General features: G+C 38.6%; 1 protein-coding gene across 1 annotated transcript in view; it reads right to left on the minus strand.

Moving 5' to 3' along the window:
• Window positions 1-25,875, minus strand: part of LOC149246616 (iron-sulfur cluster assembly protein 1-like) — a 75,057-nt gene that overhangs the window by 25,303 nt on the left and 23,879 nt on the right. The window contains exon 2 of the mRNA XM_089457982.1: window positions 11,977-12,031. Coding sequence (XP_089314108.1) covers window positions 11,977-12,031 — 55 coding nt within the window. The remainder of the gene's footprint in view (window positions 1-11,976; window positions 12,032-25,875) is intronic.

Here is a 25,875-nt window from a genome sequence, read left to right on the forward strand (position 1 = left end):
TCCTCTCCTTGCGTAGTTCTTCAGAACTCTGCCTGCAACCCTGATACAGAACCTACGAGTTCATAAGTAATTCATTCATGAAGTACTCGTTTCACGCACACTGACACAGTCAGGAATAAACCTCTGTATATATATAAACAAATGATTACATTCGAGACTTCTCCGTCTCGCATAGGTTTGTTCTTCAATATCGTGGCCTCCTTTGAGCTCTGCCTGTAGGCTTACATTTATGCCAGTGAGTTCTGTTCAACTCATCCTAGTTCGACTCCTAAATCTATTGAACTAACTCCTAAATCCTCTGTCCACTTCTACTTCAATTAATTCCTAAAAGCTCTCCTTAGTTCCTTGAATCATGGAACTGTTCTAAGAGTCCTATTTGACTTCTGACTCTTGTCATTTATTCACCACTCAGGTTCTCCTTTAATTCGAGAGTATTTACCACTTCCTCTCATTATCTAATTAATTCCTATTCTATGCTCAAAAGCCTAATATTACATTAATTTATCACTTATGAATCCAACTTCCTAAAAATACATGACCCCCTATGTCTACTTAATTACAATGATTTTCTCTTGGGTGAATGCTCTTGCATCACTTTATATTCGAACTATTTTGGATTACTTAACTAGTATACGAATTTTGTTTGTTACTTAACTAGGAAGGTGAGCCTTCCTTTCCCAAATTGCGCAATGCAACCTTGGTGAAGGCAGAGCCCGGGCCAAGGTTGGCCCGACTCACCAACAGGCAACTGAAAGCAAGTAAGTCAATGAATGCATGGCGACACTAAGTGATAGCAAAAGTTATTGATAGTGCATGCAAAACATGAATGAAAGATTCAGCAAACAGATCAACATGCATGTGGGTGAGGCAGCTCGGCAGTTGGGCGAACGTCCGTGCAAAACAATTTCATGCATGTGACATCAGTGAGACAGCAACGAGAACTGAAATAGAGCTAGGACAAGCAAACAGTACTCCTACAAGCAAAAACACAAAAAGCGACAGAAATGCAGCACAAGGCATGGGAAGCGGGCTTACCCCAAAACAGCTGAGCTGAATGTGCCGACTGCTCCTAGATGTGATGTGGGATGTCAGAGCTGCAAGGTTGATGTGAGGAATGAGCTCTACAGCGTCCGATTGATGAGTTTTTATAACATCGAGGTTGTGACGCGCATGCCACGACTCCAGGGGAAGCGACACTTGGTGGGAGGTTTCGGAATTGCTCCTTGCATGTAACCTCCAACTGCTAAACATATGCCTTTGCATGCTGCCTTGGGAGAAGCAGCCCATGCATACAAGTCTATTTTGCTCAGTCCCGAAGGGAACCGGTCAACTCACTTGCACATGCAAGAGACTGCTCGACTGCTGGAAAAAAAGCGCATTTCTGGCTGGGAGCTGGGTTGGCTGCCTAAGAGATTTGCGCAATTTCTGGGCAGAGCAGCTAACTGCTGCCCAGATTTGCGCAAATCCTAGGCTAAACATCCTTCTACTGGGAAAATTTGAGCAAATCCTACTAGGAGGGTTGGCTGGCAGGATTGCGCAATCTTGGAGCCCAGCAGGCTGTCAAAGAAGATTGTGCAATTCTTGGAGGGAAGGCTAGTTGCCCCCCAGAAATGCGCAATTTTCAAGGGGAAGTTGCTCAGCCTGCAGCTGGACCAAGTCTGGGTGAGCAGCCTATGAAGGGAATGAATCAACTGTGGTCGAAACGCTGCCTTTGTGCGAGGAAAACACTTGAAGCTTTAGTACTTGACGAAACAAGACAAAGTGCTGCATAAGGTTGGTAGGGAGGCTCCAAAATAGGCTAAGGCAAAATTTTGGAGGGTGGTTGTAGCCGCTACAACATGTCCGTATAAAAAGAAGAAGAAAGAGACTCGGGGAAGCTACAACAGAATCAACTAAGATTGATGAATTTGCGAAAAAAAATTGAGAAAGAGTTTTATCTTTTCACCTGTATTTCGGGCAGTACTATTATTGTGTATGAGGACGATGGATTATGGCTAGTGGACAGTAGAGCATCTTGTCACATGACGGAGATGAGGTCAATGTTTCGTTGTATTTCAAAGACAAGCTCAAATTGCCAAGTGAGTTGTGGAGTTAACACCACGCATGTAGTAAAGGGGGTTGAATGTGTTAGATTCCAACTAGAGTCAAGATGATTTCTAGAGGTGATAGGGATGTTATTTGTTCCAGGGATGATGGTACACTTGCTCTCTGTATCAGCTTTGGAGGATGATGGATATAGGGTTTTGTTCCAGGATGGACAGGTGCTTCAAAGGGGGCAACCTTGGATGCAGCAGTAGTGCTTAAAATCATATAGGGGGCAATCACACAAGTCATCGAGACAACATGTGGGTGTTTCCGAGGGGATCTTGGATACAGGATCAGTTTCAGTTACTGAGAAGGGACAAGTGACTAGGAAGAATGATTCTTCAAGTGCTGCCAAGAGACTCGGTTGGTATGATGATATGACATTGATAGATGCTCAAGAGTGTGATAGGACTCCCCGGAGCATGGTTGGTTGTGACAAGGTCTCAGCGCAAGTTTCAAGTCAGGTAGCAAGATAGGCTTCAGGGCCAGAGGGAGCAGCTACATGTACTATAACAGGCTTGGAAGTAGATTTGGGTGGAGGAGGGACAAGTGACTAGGAAGAATGATTCTTCAAGTGCTGCCAAGAGACTTTGTTAGTATGATGATATGACATTGATAGATGCTCAAGAGTGTGATAGGACTCCCCGGAGCATGGTTGGTTGTGACAGGTTCTCAGCTCAAGTTTCAAGTCAAGTAGCAAGATAGGCTTCAGGGCCAGAGGGAGCAGCTACATGTACTATAACAGGCTTGGAAGTAGATTCGGGTGAAGGAGGTTCTTCCAGAATTACCTCCCTCACTAAGAGCGTGTGTTTAAATTTGTGGCTAGGGCAGGTACTTCTGCACAAGCCTTGTGTATAGGTGTGCATAAGTCACCCACATCGCCTTAGAACACTTGCTCTAGGTTAAGCAAGTTGTTGATGTAACTTAGCCTGAGATTAACTCAGGAAAAGTACATATTAATATGTTGGCTTATTGAGCTAAAATAAAAGTTAGGAAAAATAAAGTAAAGTAATTTACTTTAGTGAATAAGTTTTAATCTTAGTCATTGATCTCAAGTGAGGCGAGATCTAATGTCGGTCCTCAATTACTTTGAGATTAGTGTTAGGGTTAGGGTTTGGGTTTTGATTCAATGTAAAATTATAAAAGCAAGGCTAAGGTGAGGAGACGACACATAACAACAGCACAATGTTAAGCGCAACATCTCAGTGAGCGTGTGTTGGGTCTGAAAGAGTGCACATGGGTTGGAGCAGGGTCGCTCCAACGTCCTCCTCTTTCTTGATTCAACCTCCTTTGTTGCTACTTCCTGCCTTGGTCACTTGTCTGATCTCTTCTTGGCGAAGAGTTGCTAGCATCTCTTCCCATCCTGGAAGATCATCTCTGCCCAAAATGCTTTGGGCAAATATCTCCCAATCCTTGGAGACTGCATTCAGGGCGATCCTCACCATGAACTCCTGATCCGGTGTGGCCCCTATGGAAGTAAGTTGGTCCTGAATCTCTTGCAACCTGCTGAGGTATAGATCTATCTGCTCCCCCTTCTGCATCTGATACGTCCACAGCTGATTCTCCAACAGCATCTTCCTCTGCACGGAAGTGCCCTGATACAATGTCATCAAGGTATCCCACATCTCCTTTGTCGTGTTCTTCTCAGCAATATGCGGTATCACATGATCCTTGACCCCATCAAGGATTATGCACTTTGCCTTCGCCATTACATCCTCATACCTTTCATTATCAGTTGGGTCGACTGGGATAGCCACGGTTCTCAAGGCGAAGCCTTTGATGCGATGTCTATCCAGAATAGACAGGATCCTGGCCTTCCAGATGACAAAGTTGGACGCCTCGTCTAACCTGTCCTGATCCCTCAGTCCGTTCATTGCCATCTCCGCTCTACTACTGGACTCCCTCTGAGTCTCGACTTCCCTCCTGGAAATCCTCCTGCCAATTGTCGAACTGCTCCTCTCCAATCCTCTTTGCAACCGCAAAACTCGAAATTAGAATTCTTGGCTAGAAATTCCTCAAGGCAGTGGCTCCCTCTACCTTGGTTCTGTCACGTTAGGTACTGTTCTGTTTTGACAGCAACAGCACCCCACCAGCTTCCCAATCCACAATCTGCCCACAGCGTCCTAGGCCTCAGCAGCTAAAGAAACTGCGCCTCTTAGCTCTGTGCAACCCCGGCAAGGTTGAGTCGCTCCTCTGTCCAACTGCGTCAAGCCTACCTGACTGAGCAGGATGACTTGGCTCCTCATAAGCCTCTTCTGCCTTTGCGCTGGCCCTCTCTCTAGCTCGAAATGATGACGCAGGCCCTCTGCGTCACTCCTTCTCTGCTGCTTTCTACTTCAGAACAGCGTCTATCTCTCGAGATAGTTGTTTCTGCTGCAAATTCTCTGATTTCGCTGGTGCCTTCATCTCTCCTGTGATCTGCAACGCTCTGATACCATGTTGAAATTTCTAAGTCTAACACGTTAGAAATTCTTCCTGCATTATCTGGTTTATTTCACCTACTTGTTTATTTCTTAACAAGTTATTTAACCATATAAATATTGAAAATAAACATAAACGAGATCCCAACCATCTACAGATCATCAACTAAAATAACAAACAAACACACAAGGTACACCATTATTTTTGGACAATCGTCCCCGGAAAAACCCAAAGCGGGAACATTGGTGCAGCAGTTCTAAGGGTTTTATTATTACGCAGCTTTCTTGAGTACAACTAGGGTGCCAAACTGGCTCACCCAATAGAGATTTCTACATGGCAATAATACTTCTTCTCGGAAGCAGATATTCAGCGTTTCAGCACTAGTCTACCCCACGAAAAACCTTCCAGCAGTTCTCAATGCTCTGCATCACTCAGAAGCCCCCTGCGTCAGCCTTCTGCTGCTCTGCGCTGGCTCTCTAGCCTTTTGCATCACCCACGCAGGCCCTGCTAGCCTCTGTGCAGTCACTCTGGCCCTCTACGTGGCTCCTACTGGCTCTGCGTAGCCTCTTCTACCTTTGCATTACTCCTTCGACATTATCTCTGCCTCTCTGCTATGCACTCATGCCCCTCGCTGCAACTCTGATCTCTGCCTCTCTGCTATGCACTCATGCCCCTCGCTGCAACTCTGATCACTTGTTCGAATTTTCTCAACAAACCTCGCTCCAGAAAATCAAACTGACTAATCAATCTTGGTGTATCTCCAACTGACCCTCAAGCCTCCTCTTATACTTTTTCTGTTGAGTCTTCAACGGCCGAGATTAAATCTCTAATCAACGGCTAAGATTAGATTTGGTTTGATCCATGTCTTTTAAAACATTCTCACCCAGTTGTATATTAATATCCATTAATATTTTTATTTTCCTAAGTCTAAGTTCAGACTTAGGAACCCATTAAAAATATTAATTATTTTAATATCTCTCTAACCGAGTGGAATTTCCCCAAACCATTTCTGGGTCTTGAATATCTCATGTGCTTTAGCCTCTCCACCAATTTTCATGGCTAGAGCACATCCGATGCTACCCCAAATCAACATTTCGATGAAAGTACTATCAAATCTGACTTCATTGCTGACTTCATTGTAATGTCCTGGAGTGTCATCTTCTTCTTCTATTAAGGAAACATCACAAGCTTTTTCTCCATGTTTAAGATAAAGGTACCCAATGCTTCAAACAAAGGTAAACCGAGAATTATGTTAGTCTCTTCGTTAAATTGAGATATACATTCATAACCAGCAATTGCCACTTGGAAGTCCTTAATTTCATAATGTCTCTTGCAAAAAATATATTCCTTTTCACTTATATTTGGCTCTAAAATTGATAATTGATTTGCCAAATCAATATTAATGTAACATTCCCTCTCGTTCATGTTCATAATGATATTAATCTCTTTTCCTTGAATACTCCCCTTTAAAGTAAATAATCCACAACATATATTTGGGCAATTCCTTCCTTCATTTTCAAAAAATGAGATTCAATCCTCAAGAAATTAAATACTTGAATATTAGTTTTGTCAGGGGGTGTGATCTCTTTAGGTGGATCTACTCTGATTTTCCATGGATAATAAAAAATAAAAAATAAACTCGAGTAATTAAATATTTTCAAACTTTTGTCAAGTCAGTGTAGCTTCGGTGCTAAAGAGGAGTCGTTATTATCCTCCCAACCCAAGTTCTAGTCCCACCGAAGTTGACATGCTTGCTCCTTTAGAGTCATTTCTACATGAAAGATAACTAGCTCCCCTGGGTGGGTTTTTCGTGGATGTAGCTAGTATCAATCTTTGGTACAGTGAACCACATGAAAATATATATATTCAAACTTTTAAAACACATTTTATAACCCCTTTTTATACTTCACCAACATAGATCCATCTTAACTCCGGATCTATCAAGTGCCGAGAGGGATCAAATCTCTCGAGGTGCAAACCTCTTTTTTGAGTGCAAAACTTGAAGAAAGGTTTGCACTTTGAGAGATTTGATCCCTCTCGACACTTGATAGATCCGCAGTTAAGATGGATCTAGGCTGGTTTCAGTCGTGTGCGGCCAAAGAAAATCTAACAGATTGATTTTATCAATAATATGTAAAATCATCTAATATTAATATAATCATTTTAAATATGCTAAATATAATATAATCATTTTAAATATGTTAAATATGTCTCAAATTAATCTGGTCATTTTAATTTTAAATTTGCTTAGTTACTTCAGTTTGTTGAGATGATAAATATTGTGAATAACTTTAATGATGAAAAATGATGAAATAAAAATTTTGAATGTAAAGTGACAATGTAATAGTGTCGAATGATAGAAAATGTGAATAATAAGAATATAGTAAATTACAAATAGTCTTCATTGTGATTAATCTCAAACTATTTTCTTCTACTATTCTTATTGTAACCCTTGTTACTTTTGTCATCTTTTCATATTGATTATATGAAAAGGATAGGTTAAATCGTAAACCATTTAAATCTTTAGCTCGAGATATTGTAGTAAACATCATACATTGTCTCTCTTTCTCTCCAATATTAATAATATAACACAAAATTCAATGTACATTGTCAATAATTTTTTATGCTTACACTGAAATCAATGCACAATATTAATCCAATCACTTTAAAATTAATGTACCATCATACATCCAATTACATCAAATCAGAAATCAACATCTACACTGAAATCAATGCATCTAATGCAAGAAATCAAATAAGATTAGAAAACAACATTTACACTGAAATCAATGCATCTAACGCAAGCAATCAAATACAATTAGAAAACAACATTTACACTCAAATCAATGCATCTAGTGCAATTAAGCAAATAGGTTTATAAACCAACATCTACACTGAAATCAATGCATCTAGTGAAAGTAAGAAAATAAGATTATAAACCAACATCTACACTAAAATCAATGCATCTAGTGCAAGCAATCAAATAAGATTAGAAATCACCATCTACACTAAAATCAATGCATTTAATGCAAGCAATAAAATAGGATTAGAAATCATCTACATTGAAATCAATGCATCTAGTGCAAGCAATCAAATATTATTAGAAATCAACATCTACATTGAAATCAATGCATCTAGTGCAAGCAATCAAATAAGATTAGAAATCAGCATCTACACTGAAATCGATGCATTTAGTCAAAGCGATCAAACAATAAAATAGGATTAGAAATCATCTACATTGAAATCAATGCATCTACAAGCAATCAAATATTATTAGAAATCAACATCTACATTGAAATCAATGCATCTAGTGCAAGCAATCAAATAAGATTAGAAATCAGCATCTACACTGAAATCGATGCATTTAGTCAAAGCAATCAAATAGGATTAGAAATCATCTACATTGAAATCAATGCATCTAATGCAAGCAATCAAATATCATTAGAAATCAACATCTACACTAAAATCAATGCATCTAGTGCAAGCAATTAAATAGGATTAGAAATCACCATCTAAATTGAAATCAATGCATCTAGTGTAGTAAATATTCTTCCCTCTCTCCCCCTCCATCTATATATATATATATCCCTCCATCTCTCCTTCTTTGTCTCTCTATCTCAGCCCCCCAAACACACACACTCTCTCACTCCATATCTATCAATCTCTTTGTCCCTCCCTCTCTCTCTCCATCTCTCTCTTCCCTCACTTCATTTTCCATCTATATCTCTATCTCCCTTTGTCTCTCTATATCACCCCCAAAACATACACTCTCTTTCTCCAATCTATCTATCTCTCCCTCCCTCCTCCTCCTCTCCCTCCCTCTCTATCTTCCCCTTCTCTCCCTCTCCCCCATTTCTATCTCTCTTCCCTCTTGTTGTCCTCTCTCCCTCTCCATTTTTCTTATCACTCCCCCTCTCTCTCTCCACCTTTCTCTCTCTATTTCTTTATTCTTACCTCCCTCTCTCCCCCTCCAACTCCATCTTTCTTTCCCTCCCTCTCTCTCTCTCAAACTTTGTTACTATATCCTTCCCTCTCCTCTCTTCCTCTCCCCCATTCTCTCCATCTCTCCTTTTTTGTCTCTTTATCTCACCCCCAAACATAATATTTTTTTTGTATGGTATTAATAATAATTTGGCCCATAGGCATCACCTAAATAAAACCTATTTTTTGAGTGTTAGTAAGTATAAAGAGGTTTATGGAGTAAATATAAAAAGAGGTTTTATTTATTTACCATTGAAATCAATGCATCTAGTGCAGTAAATATTCTTCCCTCTCTCCCCCTCCATCTATATATATATATATCTCCCTCCATCTCTCTTTCTTTGTCTCTCTATCTCAGCGCCCACAAACACACACGCTCTCTCACTCCATATCTATCAATCTTTCTGTCCCTCCCTCTCTCTCTCCATCTCTCTTCCCTCTCTTCATTTTCCATCTATATCTCTATCTCCCTTTGTCTCTCTATATCACCCCCAAAACATAAACTCTCTTTCTCCCTCCTCCTCTCCCTCCCTCCCTCTCTATCTTCCCCTTCTCTCCCTCTCCCCCACTTCTATCTCTCTTCCCTCTTGTTGTCCTCTCTCCCTGTCTTGCCATTTTTCTTACCACTCCCTCTCTCTCCATTTTTCTTATCACTCCCTCTCTCCCCCTCCAACTTCATCTTTCTTTCCCTCCCGCTCTCCACTCTCTCACATCCTCTCTCTCTCTCTCCCCTCACCCTCCAACTTTGTTACTATATCCTTCCCTCTCTCCTCTCTTCCTCTCCCCCATTCTCTCCATCTCTCCTCCTTTGTCTCTTTATCTCACTCCCAAACATAATGTTTTTTTGTATGGTATTAATAATAATTTGGCCCATAGGCATCACCTAAATAAAACCTATTTTTTGAGTATTAGAAAGTATAAAGAGGTTTATGGAGTAAATATAAAAAAAGGTTTTATTTATTTACCATACCTCTGGTTTTCGAAGGTATGTTAACTTTAAACTATCATATCTTGAGTATTTGGAGGATTTCTTTTATTATTATCTATAATGGAGTTGTGCTCCATGCTTACATTGTTGTACATGGTGTGTACTTCTGATTTTTATGTATTTTGATCATAATAAATGATTATATTTGGCGTGGGTCATATGAATTTCCCATGAAGCAAAAAGTTTATTCTTTTACAATGGAAACCCATGTATATGAAGAAGACGAAAGCTTGGAGGCATATACCATGATTGAGAAGTGCCATAGAATGACAAAAGAATTTGATGATTTGGTGCTTATACTCAAAAAGACTCTTTTGATGTTGTGTTGGTTAAAGCTAAGGAAAAGTATGATGCACTAAACTTTTTGGTTGTTGTAGAAGAGAAATACATAAAATTGACCCATTTAATGTAAGAAAATGAGCCTCGAAATAATCCCTTGGTAAGGGACCAGTCCATTATTTTATCAAATTAGTTGGTAATTCTTGACATTGCAGATAGCAAATGAAGTGATCAATCTCCTGAATATCTTGTTGCACATCAAGAACAAGAATGTATTGCATATCCAAAGAATGAAAAGTCAGAAGCTAATATGACAGCATTTTATGAATAAAACATCACTGGCATTCAGAATGGTGGTGAAAATTCAAGCAGAAATGATAAATTTCCTCTTGTTCTGGAAGAGGCACACTATGGTGATGGCACACATTTACATGATGAAGACATTCAAGCATCCAACTTCCTTCTCGTTTGAAGACAAGGGTTTCGTAAGCTTTGTAGAGAAACCCTTGGAGGATGTGAAGACCTTTAAGGGGCTCTCATTCTGTCATGTGATAAAGAACATGGCAGCCAAAATCATGAAAACATTGAATCTCTTTACTAGAATGGAAGACATAGATAGAATTGGAATTGACAGTATTTTGATGGAGATCCCATATATAACACTAATAATAAGTGCTTTAGGGCTAAGGATTCAAAATTTGTCTATCAGACAGTCAAAGAACATGGAGATATGCCATGCACTATTTTGCATTGATCGGCATCCATACATCTTCAGTGGTCTTGGGTACATAACAGTCTAGTCTATAACAGTAATCCAAATTTTAATTACCCTTAATCTCAAAATTCTAGTATATGATTATCGTATTTTAGATATATGATAATAAAATTTAAATATCAAATTAATTATTCTTATATAACTAAATCTGCTGCTACTCTTGTACTACATATGCTGCCAGAGCAATATCAGTTCTGTTGGCACAGTCTTGGATACATAAGAGTCTAATCTATGATAGTAATCGAAATTTTAACTACCCCTTTATCTCAAAATTCTGGTATAAGATATAAAATTATATTTAAATATCAAATTAATATTCCCTTACAGTAGAATTTTATGCATGCAGCAGACTCGTGGTGATTAAATTTGCCGGTGATTGATAATCAACGAATTTTAAATTTTTCAAAAAAAGAATCACCAAATATGGTGAGTAAACTTTTCAGGACAAAGCAGCCTAGGGAGAAGGGAGACATGTCATTTTCCCTTGCAACTCCTGTATTTTGAATATGTATAATTATATTTAATAAACAAATTAATATTCCCTTGCATATTAGAATTTTCTGTATGATGCAGATTCGTGGTGATGAAGTTTGCCTGCGATTGATATTCAGTGAATTTTGAATTTTTCAAAACATCAAATGTGAAACTCTCAAGGACAAAGAATCCTAGGGCAATGGGAGACATCATTTTCCCTTGCAACTCCTTCACTCTTCATATATGTCTTAAAACTTAAAAGATATGCAACCATTAAAAGGAAGACAAATGCAATGCACCCATGACAATAAGATGGCCAGTATAAACCCCTTGAGGATCAAAGTGTAATATCATCATGTCTTGCATATTTGACTCTTGTTGGGTCCTTGTGCTTCTTATGAATACCTTGGATCATCATTATACTAATCTTGAAAATATTTATATGTAGCAAGCATAGTTTCACTCAATTTCTCCAGTGATATTTTTAAGATTACAAAATCAAAAACCAAGCATAGGAATCAAGAATTACAAACAAATCAAGTTTAGAGCATTATAAGAAAAAACTACGATTGGAATCAACAAACAGCTATATGACCAGTTCAACCTGCTCAGAAAAGGAATCAATGAAAATTCTGATCTTTAACTGCCTGCCCCAAAAACGAAAAATCAAACAGCAATACTAGATGGACCTATCAAGACTAGAACCAGAGAAACTCTATCTTTATTGCCCCTAAAAAGAAATGAAATGTGTGAAACACAAACTAACACAAAAGACGATCAACAAACATTAATTGATCATGTCCTATATTGCATGACAAATTAGAACATGACATAATCAGATAATATAAAAATGAGGCATGTTTTCTCTATTTCCTACAAACATTGCACTATTGTGACAACTTGATGCATGTAATATTAGGAATTAGCAAAGAAAAAAGAACAGAGAAGAGAAAACTGAGGGAAAAGTTCTCACCTATTTTTTATAGACACAACTTCCTCCATTGGCCTCCCCTTAATCCATTCAGTTGCTGTTGAATACAACAATACCAGATATTCAAAAATTTGAACATTTGAAAAGTAAATATTTGCATTATGAGTAACCCATTTTCAAGTTAAGTTCTAATTATCCTTGAATAATTTTAGAAGTTATAATAGGCTTGTGTGAAAAGGTTATACTGAGTAATTACATACATCAATCAGCATTACTATGTTCCAACATTAGCCCCATGTCATTCAATATAATAGTTTTGATGCCATCTCGTATTGTTGAAACTCTCAACATGCAAAAATATCCATGTCTCTCATCCACAAATTTGCACAATTATTTTTTGGGGGAATATATAGAAGAAGACAACAAAAACACACAGAAAATTATCATGTACATCTAAATATTCTGGGAGTAACCTAAGGGTTAGCTCAATCAGTTGAACCATCTGCCAAAGGCTGTTGCCAACAGGGAGGCCACAGATCACAGATTAAATCCAGGCAAGTCCCTCAGGGTTAGCAGGCACTTTTGCAGCTGTTGGTTGACACCACCCTCCATCAAGATATTCTGGGGAAGAGGATGGAATCCCATGAAGTACTTCAGAAAATTTATTAAAAGAAAACCAAAAACAAAAGTTCTTTGAGTTAGGGTGTTTAATTCATAAGACAATGCAATAATTGTTAAACACCCCTGATATGTGTTCATCAATATTAAATTTTAACGCTGTAGAACTGAAACGTTGATCTAGGTTCCCTGATATTAAAGGCTTCTGCTTGGCACATTTTTGCTCTATCAAGCATGACTGCATCCCACATTTTGGTTCCTCAATACTAATGTGTTATTGTTGTATACCCCTCTACAGTGTTATAATCCTAATTATGTAGAAGAATAATTACTTCCAACTGCGAAATCAAAAAGGAAGGAATTTCATGTCACTAGAAGTTTTACAGTCTTTGAAATTTTAAAGACTTCTTATCGAAAAAATCTATTACTGAATCAAGTTGATGAAGTACAAATTATACAAAGGTAACAGTGGCATCCCTCAAGACAACTATCCCCATAGTGGAGTAACTACCACGAATTATGCCCTAACTAGTTAATAAGGACCTGACACACAAAGGTCCAAATAATCTAATTTAGAGTATAGAATGAAGAATCTTTTAGTCCCGCAATGTGTATGTAATACAAAAACAGCAATTCAAGAGTGACAACATTGTAACGATGCCAAAACAAACAAGTGATTCGCACTGCAGAGTTTGTCCATCCACTTGACAATAGATCCTGGCCATGTTTGTCATTACCAAACATATATCCTTGTTCAATATCTCAACAATTGGTGCACCCCAATCATCTGCATTGTCATACCCCAGCTTCCCAAACTACACAATGTCTAGATCCAGAGTGAAGAACTTATCATCATCATGTCAAGGAAATGGTTGGTGCTAATCTACCATGACCCTGAATAAAACTTGGACAAGTAAAATGAACACTTCCAAACTTGATGGCTCGGGGCCACACCAATCATCTGCAATACCATTCTCTGGCATCCCTGAATACATGATGTCTAGATTCAAAATCAGGAACTTATTATGTCTTTAGGCAATAATTGGTGCTCATCCACCATGACCCCTAAGAAAAGTTGGACGACTTGGAAGAAAACCCCTCTACTTTTGCCATATGCCTTCTATCAAGAAATATTGTGGCTTTATAGTCTTCTTTTTTAACCTTTTCCTACGGAAAGACCCAACTAGTTATGGAGGGGAAACTGGCCCTAGCATGATAGGAAGATCTACAAATGATTCAAGACGCAAATTAAGAAAACAGGAACACAGGCAATGAAGCTCAATTTTTGAAAAAATCTAAAGAAAGTGATTGAAGACAAACAACAAGGTTTCACTCATCAAGTCATCACAAATATAACTGTTTGAATCTAACACATTGCCATGCAGGCTATAACTCTATATTTAAACAATACCTTCCCCTAGTAGCATGTACTTCAATCTGATCAAAGGCTACAGCAGAGGATGAGGCTTAAAAAACTTGAAAGTAATATCTACTCCGAAATGCCCTGAAGGCTGGTATTCATGCAATTCAAAAAGCAGTATTGGTGGACTCCGTTGCCTAGATAAAAGGAACAAAAGGGAGTATTGATGCCTGTATTGGTTAATCATGCACCCATTGATCAATGGTGAAATACAGACCATGAAAAAGAAAGACTCTTTCAACTCTATTGGAACTTTCCAAACACTCTATTATGAAGATGAGTAATGCAAGCCCTAATCTATTAAAGCCAAAACTGGCAGTTTAAATCCAGCCAAATCCAAAACTGGGTTGAGTCTGACCCAATGTCATCAGAACCGGACCGGTGATCGAACCGGTAGACCCCCGGACTGGGAACCGGTAAAAAATGGACCAAAAAACCGGTCCACCAAAAACACAAAATATTCAAATTTTAAAGAAAACCATGTATATTCATGTGCATCCATATGAATCCAAACCATTTATACACAAATAAGCAAAAGTTCTCACTTATAGAGAATGTAAGGGTGCACATAACGAAAATAACACCAAGTGCAATCCATATTTGAACCGAAAATACATCAAAAAACAAGACCTACATGGCCTCTAGCATCCAAAAAGAATCATGCTACAAAAAATACCTACATATCATCAAAATCTTTGCATATATGGGATTTCCGTCATCAATATCACCCTCTAAGCATTAAAATAAATAAGCAAATGCTTAGCATGTCAATTCAATATTTTGTTTGAGTGATGGGTACATTTTTAGTAGGATCGTGATAAAAGATTTAACAAACAATGCCACTAACATCCAAGGTACATATACGGATTGGTGCTCTTGATTAAAGGCTAGTTCGATGCCCTCATACATGAAAAAATCCAATAGAAACATCACAATCCCTCCAATCCTGAAATCCTGGAAAACTGTTAAGTCAGCTGGATTTTGAGTGAGATCCAAAATTCTACATTCTCCATATGAAATCCAAAAGAGAGTCAAAGATCAACTAAGTCCATGACAAAGGAGTCACACTAGAGAAAGTTCAACCTAGAATACCTGTCTAGGTATGGGCATGCACATTGTAGTGGTCACTGGTAACTCTAGCATGCATCAAAGTGACAAGTTCAGTTGTGTTGTGAACACGGGTAACGAGTTCAGTTATGTTTTGGTCCGTGGATGCATTTCTATCGTATTGTGCAATTCAAATATTGTGATCCATGTGCATAGCTTAGCTTGGTGCAACCACACAACTTAGTTCATGGAAAACACACATCTTAGTTTGGTACACACGCACATCCAAAAAGCACATGAATTTCAGGCTCACATCAAAAATGTTAATTACTTAGGTGCGAGACAAACAAGAAGTCAAGCAAATCTAATAGTGCAGCACACTACAATGAGATGGACAGACTACACAACATATGGTTACAAGTGGAAGTTCAATGGTCATATCAAATCATAACATATTTTTCTCTGCTTTCACTTTTCCAACACTCATACATTTATGTATTGTTAAATATGAATAGACCAAATGTGACATATTTCCTTGAACTATATTGTTTATACCTTGATTTAGGATTGTAATGAACCTCATTCAGTTCATGGTGTTAGTCATAGTTGGTTGATAAACAAATAGCTTTGTTTCAAAGCTTTATGGTATTAAATTTTATTATCATTATTGTACAAACCTCTTCATTGGGAAAATAATTGGACTCAAAATTTTGCCCAATTATTCGTGATATGAATTTATTTTTATTCATGTAAGTTAGCTTCATAGATTGTCACACCTAATTAGTTCACTGTGCATCCATGAATACCATATAGAAGTTGTTATCATGGATACGCTTATTTCGAATAGGCATATATTGGGAACAAATTAGCATTATAGGGTTAGTTCTTCACATGCATGCTAAATTGATACACAGTTGACAGTCAAGATTCGCTTTAAAAAAACAAAGGAAAAGGTGCAAAGCAACACTGAACAACTCAAAGTAAAAGTCAGTCCTGATTCCCTAATGTAATTGAGGGACAACTTAACAATGTGGCATTATAAAATTATGGGAAGCAGAAGCGGAAGCATTAATAAATAGTTGTATTCATATAAGTTAGCTTCAGAGATTGTCACACCTAATTAGTTCCCTGTGCATACAAGAATACCATATAGAATTTGTTATCATGGCTATGCTTATTTCGAATAGGCATATATTGGGAACAAATTAGCGTTAACGGATTAATTCTTCACATGCTTGCTAAATTGCTACACACTTTACAGTCAAGATTCACTTTGAAAAAAATGGAGGAAAAGGTGCAATGAAACATTGAACAACTCAAAGTAAAAGTCAATCCTGATTCCCTAATGTAATCGAGGGACAACTTAACAATGTGGCATTGCGAAGATATGGGAAATGAAGGCTTGAATAAATATGAAGCAAAACACACACAAAGCCAATAAATTGAACAAACTTTGTATTATTATGTTAGAGATATGTGTAACACTGTAACACTATGTGACAGCAAACATGAAAAGAACAAAGCTCAAGTAATTGCCTATCATACAAAGAGTTGCCTAATAGTTACAAATGCACATTCATCCTCCAAGGTGAATGTTTAATTTTGTAATAGTGCATCGTTATTTAGTTGAAAGGATGAGACAAGTCGAAAACAAAGAGTCAACAAGGACTGTTATCATCGTGCATTGATGTGTAATGTCATGCTACGAGAGTTAATTTGCTCAACCATGATTGCTCTATCACACTAATCTTGACAAGAATGTCTTCAACATGAGGATCTTTGACATGGGCGTCATCAACATGAGGATCTTCAAAAAGCGTGTTGTCAACAAGGGAGTTGTCAACAATAGAGTTACCAAAAAGTGTGATGTAGACAAGAGAGTTATCAACAAGAGTGTCACTGAAAAAAGCTTTCTATCAAGAAGAAATTCATCATCAACAAGCTTGTTGACAAAGCAGCTTCAATAAGGTTTGTCAATGTTGATAAGGCTGTTGTAAAGGATAAGGAAATGCATGGATCAATCACACCCAGTAAAAGATCAATGAGCCCCATTGCGTTAACTTTTGGAACCATGGATGCATGTGTTTGTTGTTGCTAAGGAATAAGCTATAACAGATAAAACCTTTTTGCATTGAAATGTCTCATTGTACTTATATTGCTTTAGTTCAGGGATTTGTCACCTACTACCCCTCATTTCAACAAGGGTACACACCAGTGTTGCAAGAACTGTCCCCCCCCGGGGATCTAGAGGCAGATTCGTGTCCCAAACGGATCCACCACCAATCCTCTGACATAACCGTGATTCCGAATCCCCGCCAAAATTTCACAATTCCTAGGCGGCTTTTGGAGCCGTGAAAGTTTCAACACAGTTTTGCAGGCCCGACCCACAGTTCCAAAAAACGTTCACACGATTCCACGAGGCTTTTTTTGTTCTTTTAGGAATTTTTGAATTGTTATGTGAGGAACTATGCTTCTCGAATACTCCCAAGGTGCCCCTTGATGGTCCCTAGACGATTCCTAGATGCTCTCTAATGGTAATGTTAAATTCTTAAAGTAAAAGTTTACTTAAATTTTTTAACATTACCATGAAATGACTCGGGATGCTTGAGTGGTTCCAACCTCATCAGACTTCATATGGAGAAAATAGAATTTCATATCCCATTCAAAATTCAACAGACTTAACAGTTTTCAAGATTTCAAGATCAATGGGATTGTGGCATTTCATTAGATTATATCATGTATGAGGGTATGTGATTGGCATTTAATCAAGAGCACCAAGCCCTATATGTACCCCAGTGTTGGTGGTGTTGATTGTTGAACTCCTTTGTCATGGCCTTAGCAAAAATGTACCCTTCACTCAAGTCAAAATCATTGATCAGGCATGTTAAGCTTTCTCTACCATATTATAAGGCTTGGATTAGGTTGTTTGATCAAAATTGGGCAATGTTGACTAATATCCCTAGAGAATCAAAGTAGAGGCAAAGGCTAGACAAAAGTAGAGGCAAAGGCTAGATTCGAGATGGTTGATGTTGGAATAATTAATCACTAGTGTACAATTCATGCATATCTATCTCGATTTATGTATAAATATGCATGTTTTCATATCTTCTACAACTAATTTGGTATTTTGGATGTTTTTTTAAATAAATGCAAAAAAATATTATATATATATAGATGCTTCCAACGATTTTTCGAAAATGCCGCTTCTGATGCTTTACTTCCAAAAAGTGTATGTACTTTGTCCCCACTTCGTGCAACACTGATACATACAAATATATTTTTTTCACTTTGCACGACACCATTGTGATCTCAAGGATGTAAGTTAAAGCCTTGAAGGCCATGTGATTCTTTGTATTGAAATTTGAGATGTCTTAGGCCTACGATGGTTGACTATGGTTGGTTCCTTCAGTTCCCGTTCTTAGCTTCTTTCATCTTGTATAAGATTGGAGGACTTGGAGTGGATCACATTGGGACTCCTGGTTTATGGAAACATCTAGTTATATAGGGGTGATTGCAATTGTAAGGCCCAATCCAACCCATGCCATGCACACCTGTGTTACCACATGGTCATGAACCATAGAGTCTATATGCATCATTGGTCTTGGTGCAATTTTCACCAGCCAATTTTCAACATGGCAGTCTCACAGTTTTCAGCAATTCACATTTCCCGAGATAGAGCACTTCCCCAATGCACTTGGTCCAGGAAAGCAAAAAGTCAACTTAGTCTTAGATTTCTCAAAATAAAATATAGATGACATGCCACATGGAATTTTTGCAAAAGATGGAGGCATTAATCATAAAAGGGCAATCAAAGGTGTTTTAATAAAATGCGGGGCTTCCAAGTGGGAGAACAAATGTTGACCAATCGAGACATGCATCATGTCAAAAGTTATCTATAAAATTGGCCAGACAAAACCTAGGAGGAACCCTCATTTTCTCTAGGGCATTGGAGATCCACGTTTATCGCATGAATGCATCCTCATATGACGATCTGTGGAGGTCAAAATTGATGGCACAACATCAAGCTACCCATTGGGGCTAGTGGAACGCTGAAGTTGGACAAGTTTCCAAGTCAAAAGAGCCCAAGTCATTGAAGATCTTGCATGATGGACCAAATCGACTCCCTTCTACTAGTCGTTGGAGGTCAAAAGGGTACATTTAGGTAGTTGAAGGGTCAAATGGACAATCGCGTGGACAAAAATATAGTCGTTGCAAAGCCAAGTCATCTTCTATTCCATCCAAGCAAGATTCCAAGGACCAAGTCAAGTCAAGCACGCAAGTCGAACCACCTAAAGGAGCCATTGGGATATCTTAAGGAGGAAGATGGGCAATGTAAGGCTACTATTCATCATGTTTTGCCTCTCTGAAGTAAAGTCAAAGGGAACGTTGCACTTCCAAGGGTCAAACAAGTTATGCCAACTTCCTTTGTGGACAATTATTGTAATAAAAAATTTATTTGTTGAATTTACTTAGTCTCTGAGTTGTAGATGACAAGTAAAGTGAGGTATGTGTTGAAAAACGTAACTAGGTTCGTCTTCATATTTGTATTTTTATCAAAATAAAGAAAAGAAAATTTCATCATTATTACAATGACTTATTAAAGCATGGGTTTCGTGCTTGGGTCATCATTCTATAGGTCCAAATCCCCATTAAGGACTTCTAGGTTTTATATTGAGTCATTAAAGTCATTATCCATTTAAAGAGACCCTTATTGGGATTTTGAATCATGTAAAAAGAATTATTATTGAGTCAAATATGTAATTTGTCACCTCCACACCAAGTCAGCCCTTACCTGTTGAAGTCATCCTACATGAGGACCATTCAACCCACAAGAAGAGGCTATATACAAAAGTGCAATTCGATTCATTTGCTCATCAACTCAACAAATTCAATACACAAGAAAGAAGTGCAGAAAAAGTGAGAAATTCAAGAAGAAGAAGGAGAATTGCAAGAGAAGAACAAGTCGAGGTTTTTGGGTTATCTCTCTCTCTTTCATACGAAGTTATTGGGCTATCGCTAGGGTTGAAGAGTTGTTGTTGAGGAGGTCGAAGCTCTGTTGCTACATAGGTCAAAGAGTTGTTGCTGCATAGACAAAAATTATGTTGTTGCATAGGTCGAAGTTCTGTTGCTGCAAGGTCGAAGATCTGGATCGAAGTTGCTGGAAGGAAGGGTTACTTGGTGATTAGAGGAAGTTAGTGTCTAAGTCAAAGAGTCTTGTATTATCTCGTGAAAACTACTGAAAGAAGAGGTTTGTCTGGGTTTTCCCCTAGATAGGGGTTTTGCCCTGGCTGAGTGCCTATATCTTTTGTCTCTTGTTCTTGTGATCTTCATACACATATAATTTGGTAATTGCTTGATGAAATATAAAATAATAAAGAAGTAAAAGAAGCCAACATAATTCACAAGTAATTATCAAGAAAGAGAAATCAAACCCTAATATTACTAGCATTGATTTCTCAACAGTGTGTTGAAATTTGATAGCTCGGAAGGTATTTCCACTTGGAAAAGCCCTTGGGGCTTTCTAGTTTGTATTTTGGGCAGAGGAGAGCCTAAGGGACTTGTCCTCAACCCTAGGTGATTTGGCCAAAGGATTGACCTGATATTTTAGGTATTGTACAAGGATATAAAGGGCCATTATCTAGGGTACAGGAGCCTTGAGGTTTTCATATTAATGGACCTGTAAGAAACATGTTTGATCAATCAAATATTGTGTACTATACATCGATCTGATTGTTGTTATATTTTTGTTGGGCAAAAGTTTTAAACTTAGGCAATGCTAGTGTGTTTATGTCTCTAGTTAAGACATAGACCATACCTGGGGCGCGGATTTCTAACATGGTATCAGAGCTACTCTAATGAACAGTTTGGTCAAAGGATTGACCTGATATTTTAGGTATTGTACAAGGATATAAAGGGTCATTATCCTTGGTACAGGAGCCCTAAGGTTTTCATATTAATGGACCTATAAGAAACATGTTTGATCAATCAAATATTGTGTACTATACATTGATTTGATTGTTGTTATATTTTTGTTGGGAAAAAGTTTTAAACTTAGGCATTACTAGTGTGTTTATGTCTTTCTGGTTTGTATTTTGGGCAGAGGAGAGCCTAAGGGACTTGTCCTCGACCCTAGGTGATTTGGCCAAAGGATTGACCTGATATTTTAGGTATTGTACAAGGATATAAAGGGCCATTATCCATGGTACAGGAGCCCTGAGGTTTTCATATTAATGGACCTATAAGAAACATGTTTGATCAATCAAATATTGTGTACTATACATTGATCTGATTGTTGTTATATTTTTGTTGGGAAAAAATTTTAAACTTAGGCAATGCTAGTGTGTTTATGTCTCTAGTTAAGACGTACACCATACCTGGTGCGCAGATTTCTAACATGGTATCAGAGCTACTCTAATGAACAGTTTGGTCAAAGGATTGACTAGATATTTTAGGTATTGTACATGGATATAAAGGGCCATCATCCATGGTACATGAGCCCTGAGGTTTTCATATTAATGGACCTGTAAGAAACATGTTTGATCAATCAAATATTGTGTACTATACATTGATATGATTGCTGTTATATTTTTATTGGGCAAAAATTTTAAACTTAGGCATTACTAGTGTGTTTATGTCTCTAGTTAAGACATAGACCATACCTGGGGCGCAAATTTCTAACATGGTATCAAAGCTACTCTAATGAACAGTTGGATCAAAATCATGCACAAGTGGCAACTATGAGAGGGAGCTATGGGACTGTTGCAGAAAGTAGCAGTGTTGCCAAGTTGGTTGGATATGCCTTGTGTAGACGTGGAGCCGAATGTTCAGACAAGGAGTTATGGATTATTGCAAATTGGGGTGGCAGAATGGAAGTTCTAGTGGATTGGTGGAGAACTCGGTACACAACAATATGTTGGGCAGTGAGTTTTCGATACCGTTGATGGACTTCTGTTGACTTGTGAAAGTAAGTTGTGATAGCTTAGGTGCCTTGGCAGGGAGTGATTTGGCATGGACAAGGTAGCTTCATGTGGATTGTAGTTTGATAAGTTTTGTAAAATAGTATCTTCATTGAGTTGTAGAGTTACACATCTGGCAATGGAGCCATGTGCATATGAGGTTTTTTACCCAGGACAATGAGGACACTCGCAGAGTCAAGTTGCGGTGGTCTAGAGTGGACTAGGCCAAGTGTTCAACCACATCTCGAGACTGTTCTTGAACAGACACAAGATCAGTTGCAGGATGATCATTGGATGATCGTGACCTTAGGTGAGTGGGATGCTTACCTTAGGAGGATGCATCAAGTGATATGTTGCAAGATGTAGTAGGTTGAGGATGCTTTCCAAGAAGGGAAGCAAGTGAGCCAATGGAAGGTTATGTAGGCTCTACTGCCGCAAAATCTAGCAAGCCTTAGAGACGGATTTCCCTACAAGGCTAAAACTAGACCAAGTGGTAACAATGGGGTGATGGCTCACTATCACCATAGCCAAAACCCCCTGCTCTTTACGAACTTTCACTGATGGGAGGAGTCCCAGTATGGGTATAGGTCACCTAATATATATTCTAGGCTCAAGGGACCAAGTGACACAAGAGGAGGCCCTCTACAAGAAAGACACAATTTAGACTCAAGGCTCCAATAGGAGGCAATTCACTTTCTTGATAGAGACCTATTTGATGAGGCACAAGACCTAGGGCTTGGTTGTTATGTTGAGTGTTGGGGTGGTCGAAGGTCAAGGAGAGGAGAAAGGGTTTCCAACAATGATTTTCTACAAGAACGAGGCACATGAAACCATCAAGAAGCCCCCAAGTTGAAGCGAAGTCCAAACTAGGGTTAACTTAGGAATAGTAACTAGGGCAAAGAAATTTATAGACGAAATTGAAGTGAATGCCTGCCAAAAGAATGGATTTTGCTGCAACCACTCTCCTCTCATCATTTAGACTCTCCGACTCTGGAAATTCCCTTCCCCTAAGAATTTGCACCAAGCCCTAGTTTGGTCACTTGGCCTTAAAGTGGCCGAATTAGGGCAGAGGAAAGGAAGAGAGATTAATGGATTAAAAGTTAAATTGATCATCAACAAGGAAAGCCAATGCCCAAATCCTTGGGAGGATGGAGTCTATGATGTGATAGATCAGCCAACAAGCTTTTAGGGAGCCCAAAATTTTGATGCCCTAGAACCAAGATCTCAAACAATTATCTATGCAAGGGATAATGGAGATTTTGTGGGAGAGCTAGTAAAAGATCACCACTAGGACATTCATTCACATGTTATGTATGAGTAATGTATGCAATAGGTCATCTAGATATGATCCAAAATGGATCCAAAACACTCTCTAAAGTCTTCGAAATCTACTTAAAATCGTTAAAAGACCAAAAAAAATCGCATGAGAAAACCTTTCAAAAAGGCAAAAAAACACTATCGGGAGGCGAAAACCACAAGAAAACAGTGAAAACGAAGGCTTGAACAATGAATGCACAACAGCGGTCAGATTTGGCCGATCAACGATCCAGATCTGATCGGCAAATCGCAATCGGCACAATCAAACAGAGTATATCGGCGCATATCATATATGAGTTGCGATGGCGATCGGCGACGTCAACGAGGATCGTCAATCAAGTGCGCAGATCGACGGCCCACGTTGTGTCGCAACATCGCAATCGGCAACCACAATAGATCGGACCAAGGTTATCGGCAACCACAATAGATCGGACCGGGGTTATTGCGATATGCGATTGCGATCAATCACATCGCGATATCGCAATCGGAGCTACACAAAGGAGTGGGACTTATACACATATATGTATGCGATGCGATTAGCTGGACCCGATGGATATATAAACATTATTGCATGAGATTTGAGATCTGCCGAAAGGCATTTTCAATGCATTTTCACATATTTCGTTATTTAACGAAATACAAAAAAACAGTGCCGATGCGATGGAACCCAAACCCGAAGGAGTATGGGAATGAAAATGTATATTGTTTCAAGTCGAGAGGAAGCCATTTTTACGTTATTTTCAATGTTTTAACATATTTATAAAATACAAAGGGACAAGGCCGAAGCGACTTGCGATAGCGACTCATAGGCGGACCCGATATGAGTATAGACTTGATCTGAGGACTTTTGTAGTCCGATACACAATGTTTTTGGCGGATTTTCTCAGTGTCGAATACATTTCTCTATGTTAACAGAGAGTGGATGTTTCAAGGGTTCCAAAGGCCCAAGGCACTCTTACGTTGCAGAATAGGTGGCCACCTCCCCTTAATACGTTATGCAATGATTGTGTAACGCTAGAAGAGGGATTCGAGCGGACAAAGGCCGAGAGATAGAAAGCCGAGAAGGAGAAACGAACAGGCGGCCCAGATTGGCTTTAAAGCCACAGATAGAGAGCAAACAAAGGAAGTAGTATGGAAGGCAGTGCCAAAACATAGCCAAGACAGAGACAGAGAGCATTGAGAGAGTCTGTGTACTCAGAGGCTTGAGAGGTTCAAGCAAACTCTTGTTGTTGTATCTGTTGTGTGTTGAGACTCAAGTTGAGCCCACACTGTTGTAAAACTCTGTTCTGAAGACATAATAGAGAGGCCACCACTGAAGGCTGGACCAGGAGATGTAGCCCAGGAGTGTTAGGTGAACTCCATATTAAATTTGTTGTGTTTATGTGTGTTAATCTATTATGCTTCTTCACTGCTTCCTTGTCTGTGTATTTCGAAGCTTATCGATCCATTACATAAAATAACATAGGCAAATCCATGAACATAAGTCTGTAATACCTTAATAAATGTCTTAGATCTCATTATCAGATCAAGTGGTATTAGAGCTTTAGGTTGCTAAGGTTAGACAAGCTTGTGCTGGATTGATGAATGATAACTAGGTCAAAACTCAAATTAGGAGAAGGAGAACTGGTTGAAGCTAACCCAGAAATAGGAAGAGTCTATCGTAGGAGGAAAATGGCAAAAGAAAATCCCTTGGAATCAGACTCTCAGTTCATGGACAGTTTCATGACCATGAGAGCCATGGTAGAAGAGATGTATCGAGAATTTAAGGAAGGTAGAGATGAAGATTCTTCAACCTCCAAACAAGACAAAGGAACAGAGGAATCTCTTCTAGATGGCCATTCGGAAGGCAAAGGGAGAGGAAAAGAGGCTCCTCTATCCACACCTCCTGATAGCCCTAAAAATAAAAAGAAGAAAACATCTTTGATTAAATTAGATGTTAAATTTGACTTGCCAATATATGATGGAGAATTAAATGCAGAAAAGCTAGATAACTGGATTAGACAGATTGATGTGTATTGCAAGGTGCAGAATATTGATTCAGACAGGAGTAAAATTCAACTGGCCAGCCTACGCCCTCGAGGAACTCCCTTGGTATGGTGGGAAGGCAGGATACAAATTGACTTGAAAAAGCATGGTAAAATTCTTTCTACCTAGAGTGAATTTATTTATGCCATTAAAAAACAATTCTATCCACTAGCTTATATGCAGCAAGCCATGATGAGTTGGCAAACTCTTCGCCAATTAAAGGGACAAAGTGTACAAAGCTATACCCAGGAATTTAGAAAAAGAGCTTTAATTCTAGGCATTTCTTTAGACTCACCTGAAACTTTGCTGAAGTATATAGGTGGTCTACACAGCTATTTGAGGCACACCATTCTCATGTTTAACCCTACTAGCATAGATGAGGTATCTGTTCAAGCTACACATCTAGAGGCTAGAGGCAAGAATGTGAACCCAAAGATTGGGGGATCATCAAAACCCACTGCAAGCAAAAACAAGGAAAAGAGGAAGCAGAAATGGAAAGAGAGGAAGGCAAATTCTGTACAGAAAGCCAAACCTTCATGCACTCACTGCAAGAAGGAT

The sequence above is a fragment of the Pinus tabuliformis genome, chromosome 7 (genome assembly GCF_031772625.1).
Source record: "Pinus tabuliformis cultivar Carrire ecotype Pingquan chromosome 7, CPIR1, whole genome shotgun sequence".
NCBI lineage: Eukaryota > Viridiplantae > Streptophyta > Pinopsida > Pinales > Pinaceae > Pinus > Pinus tabuliformis.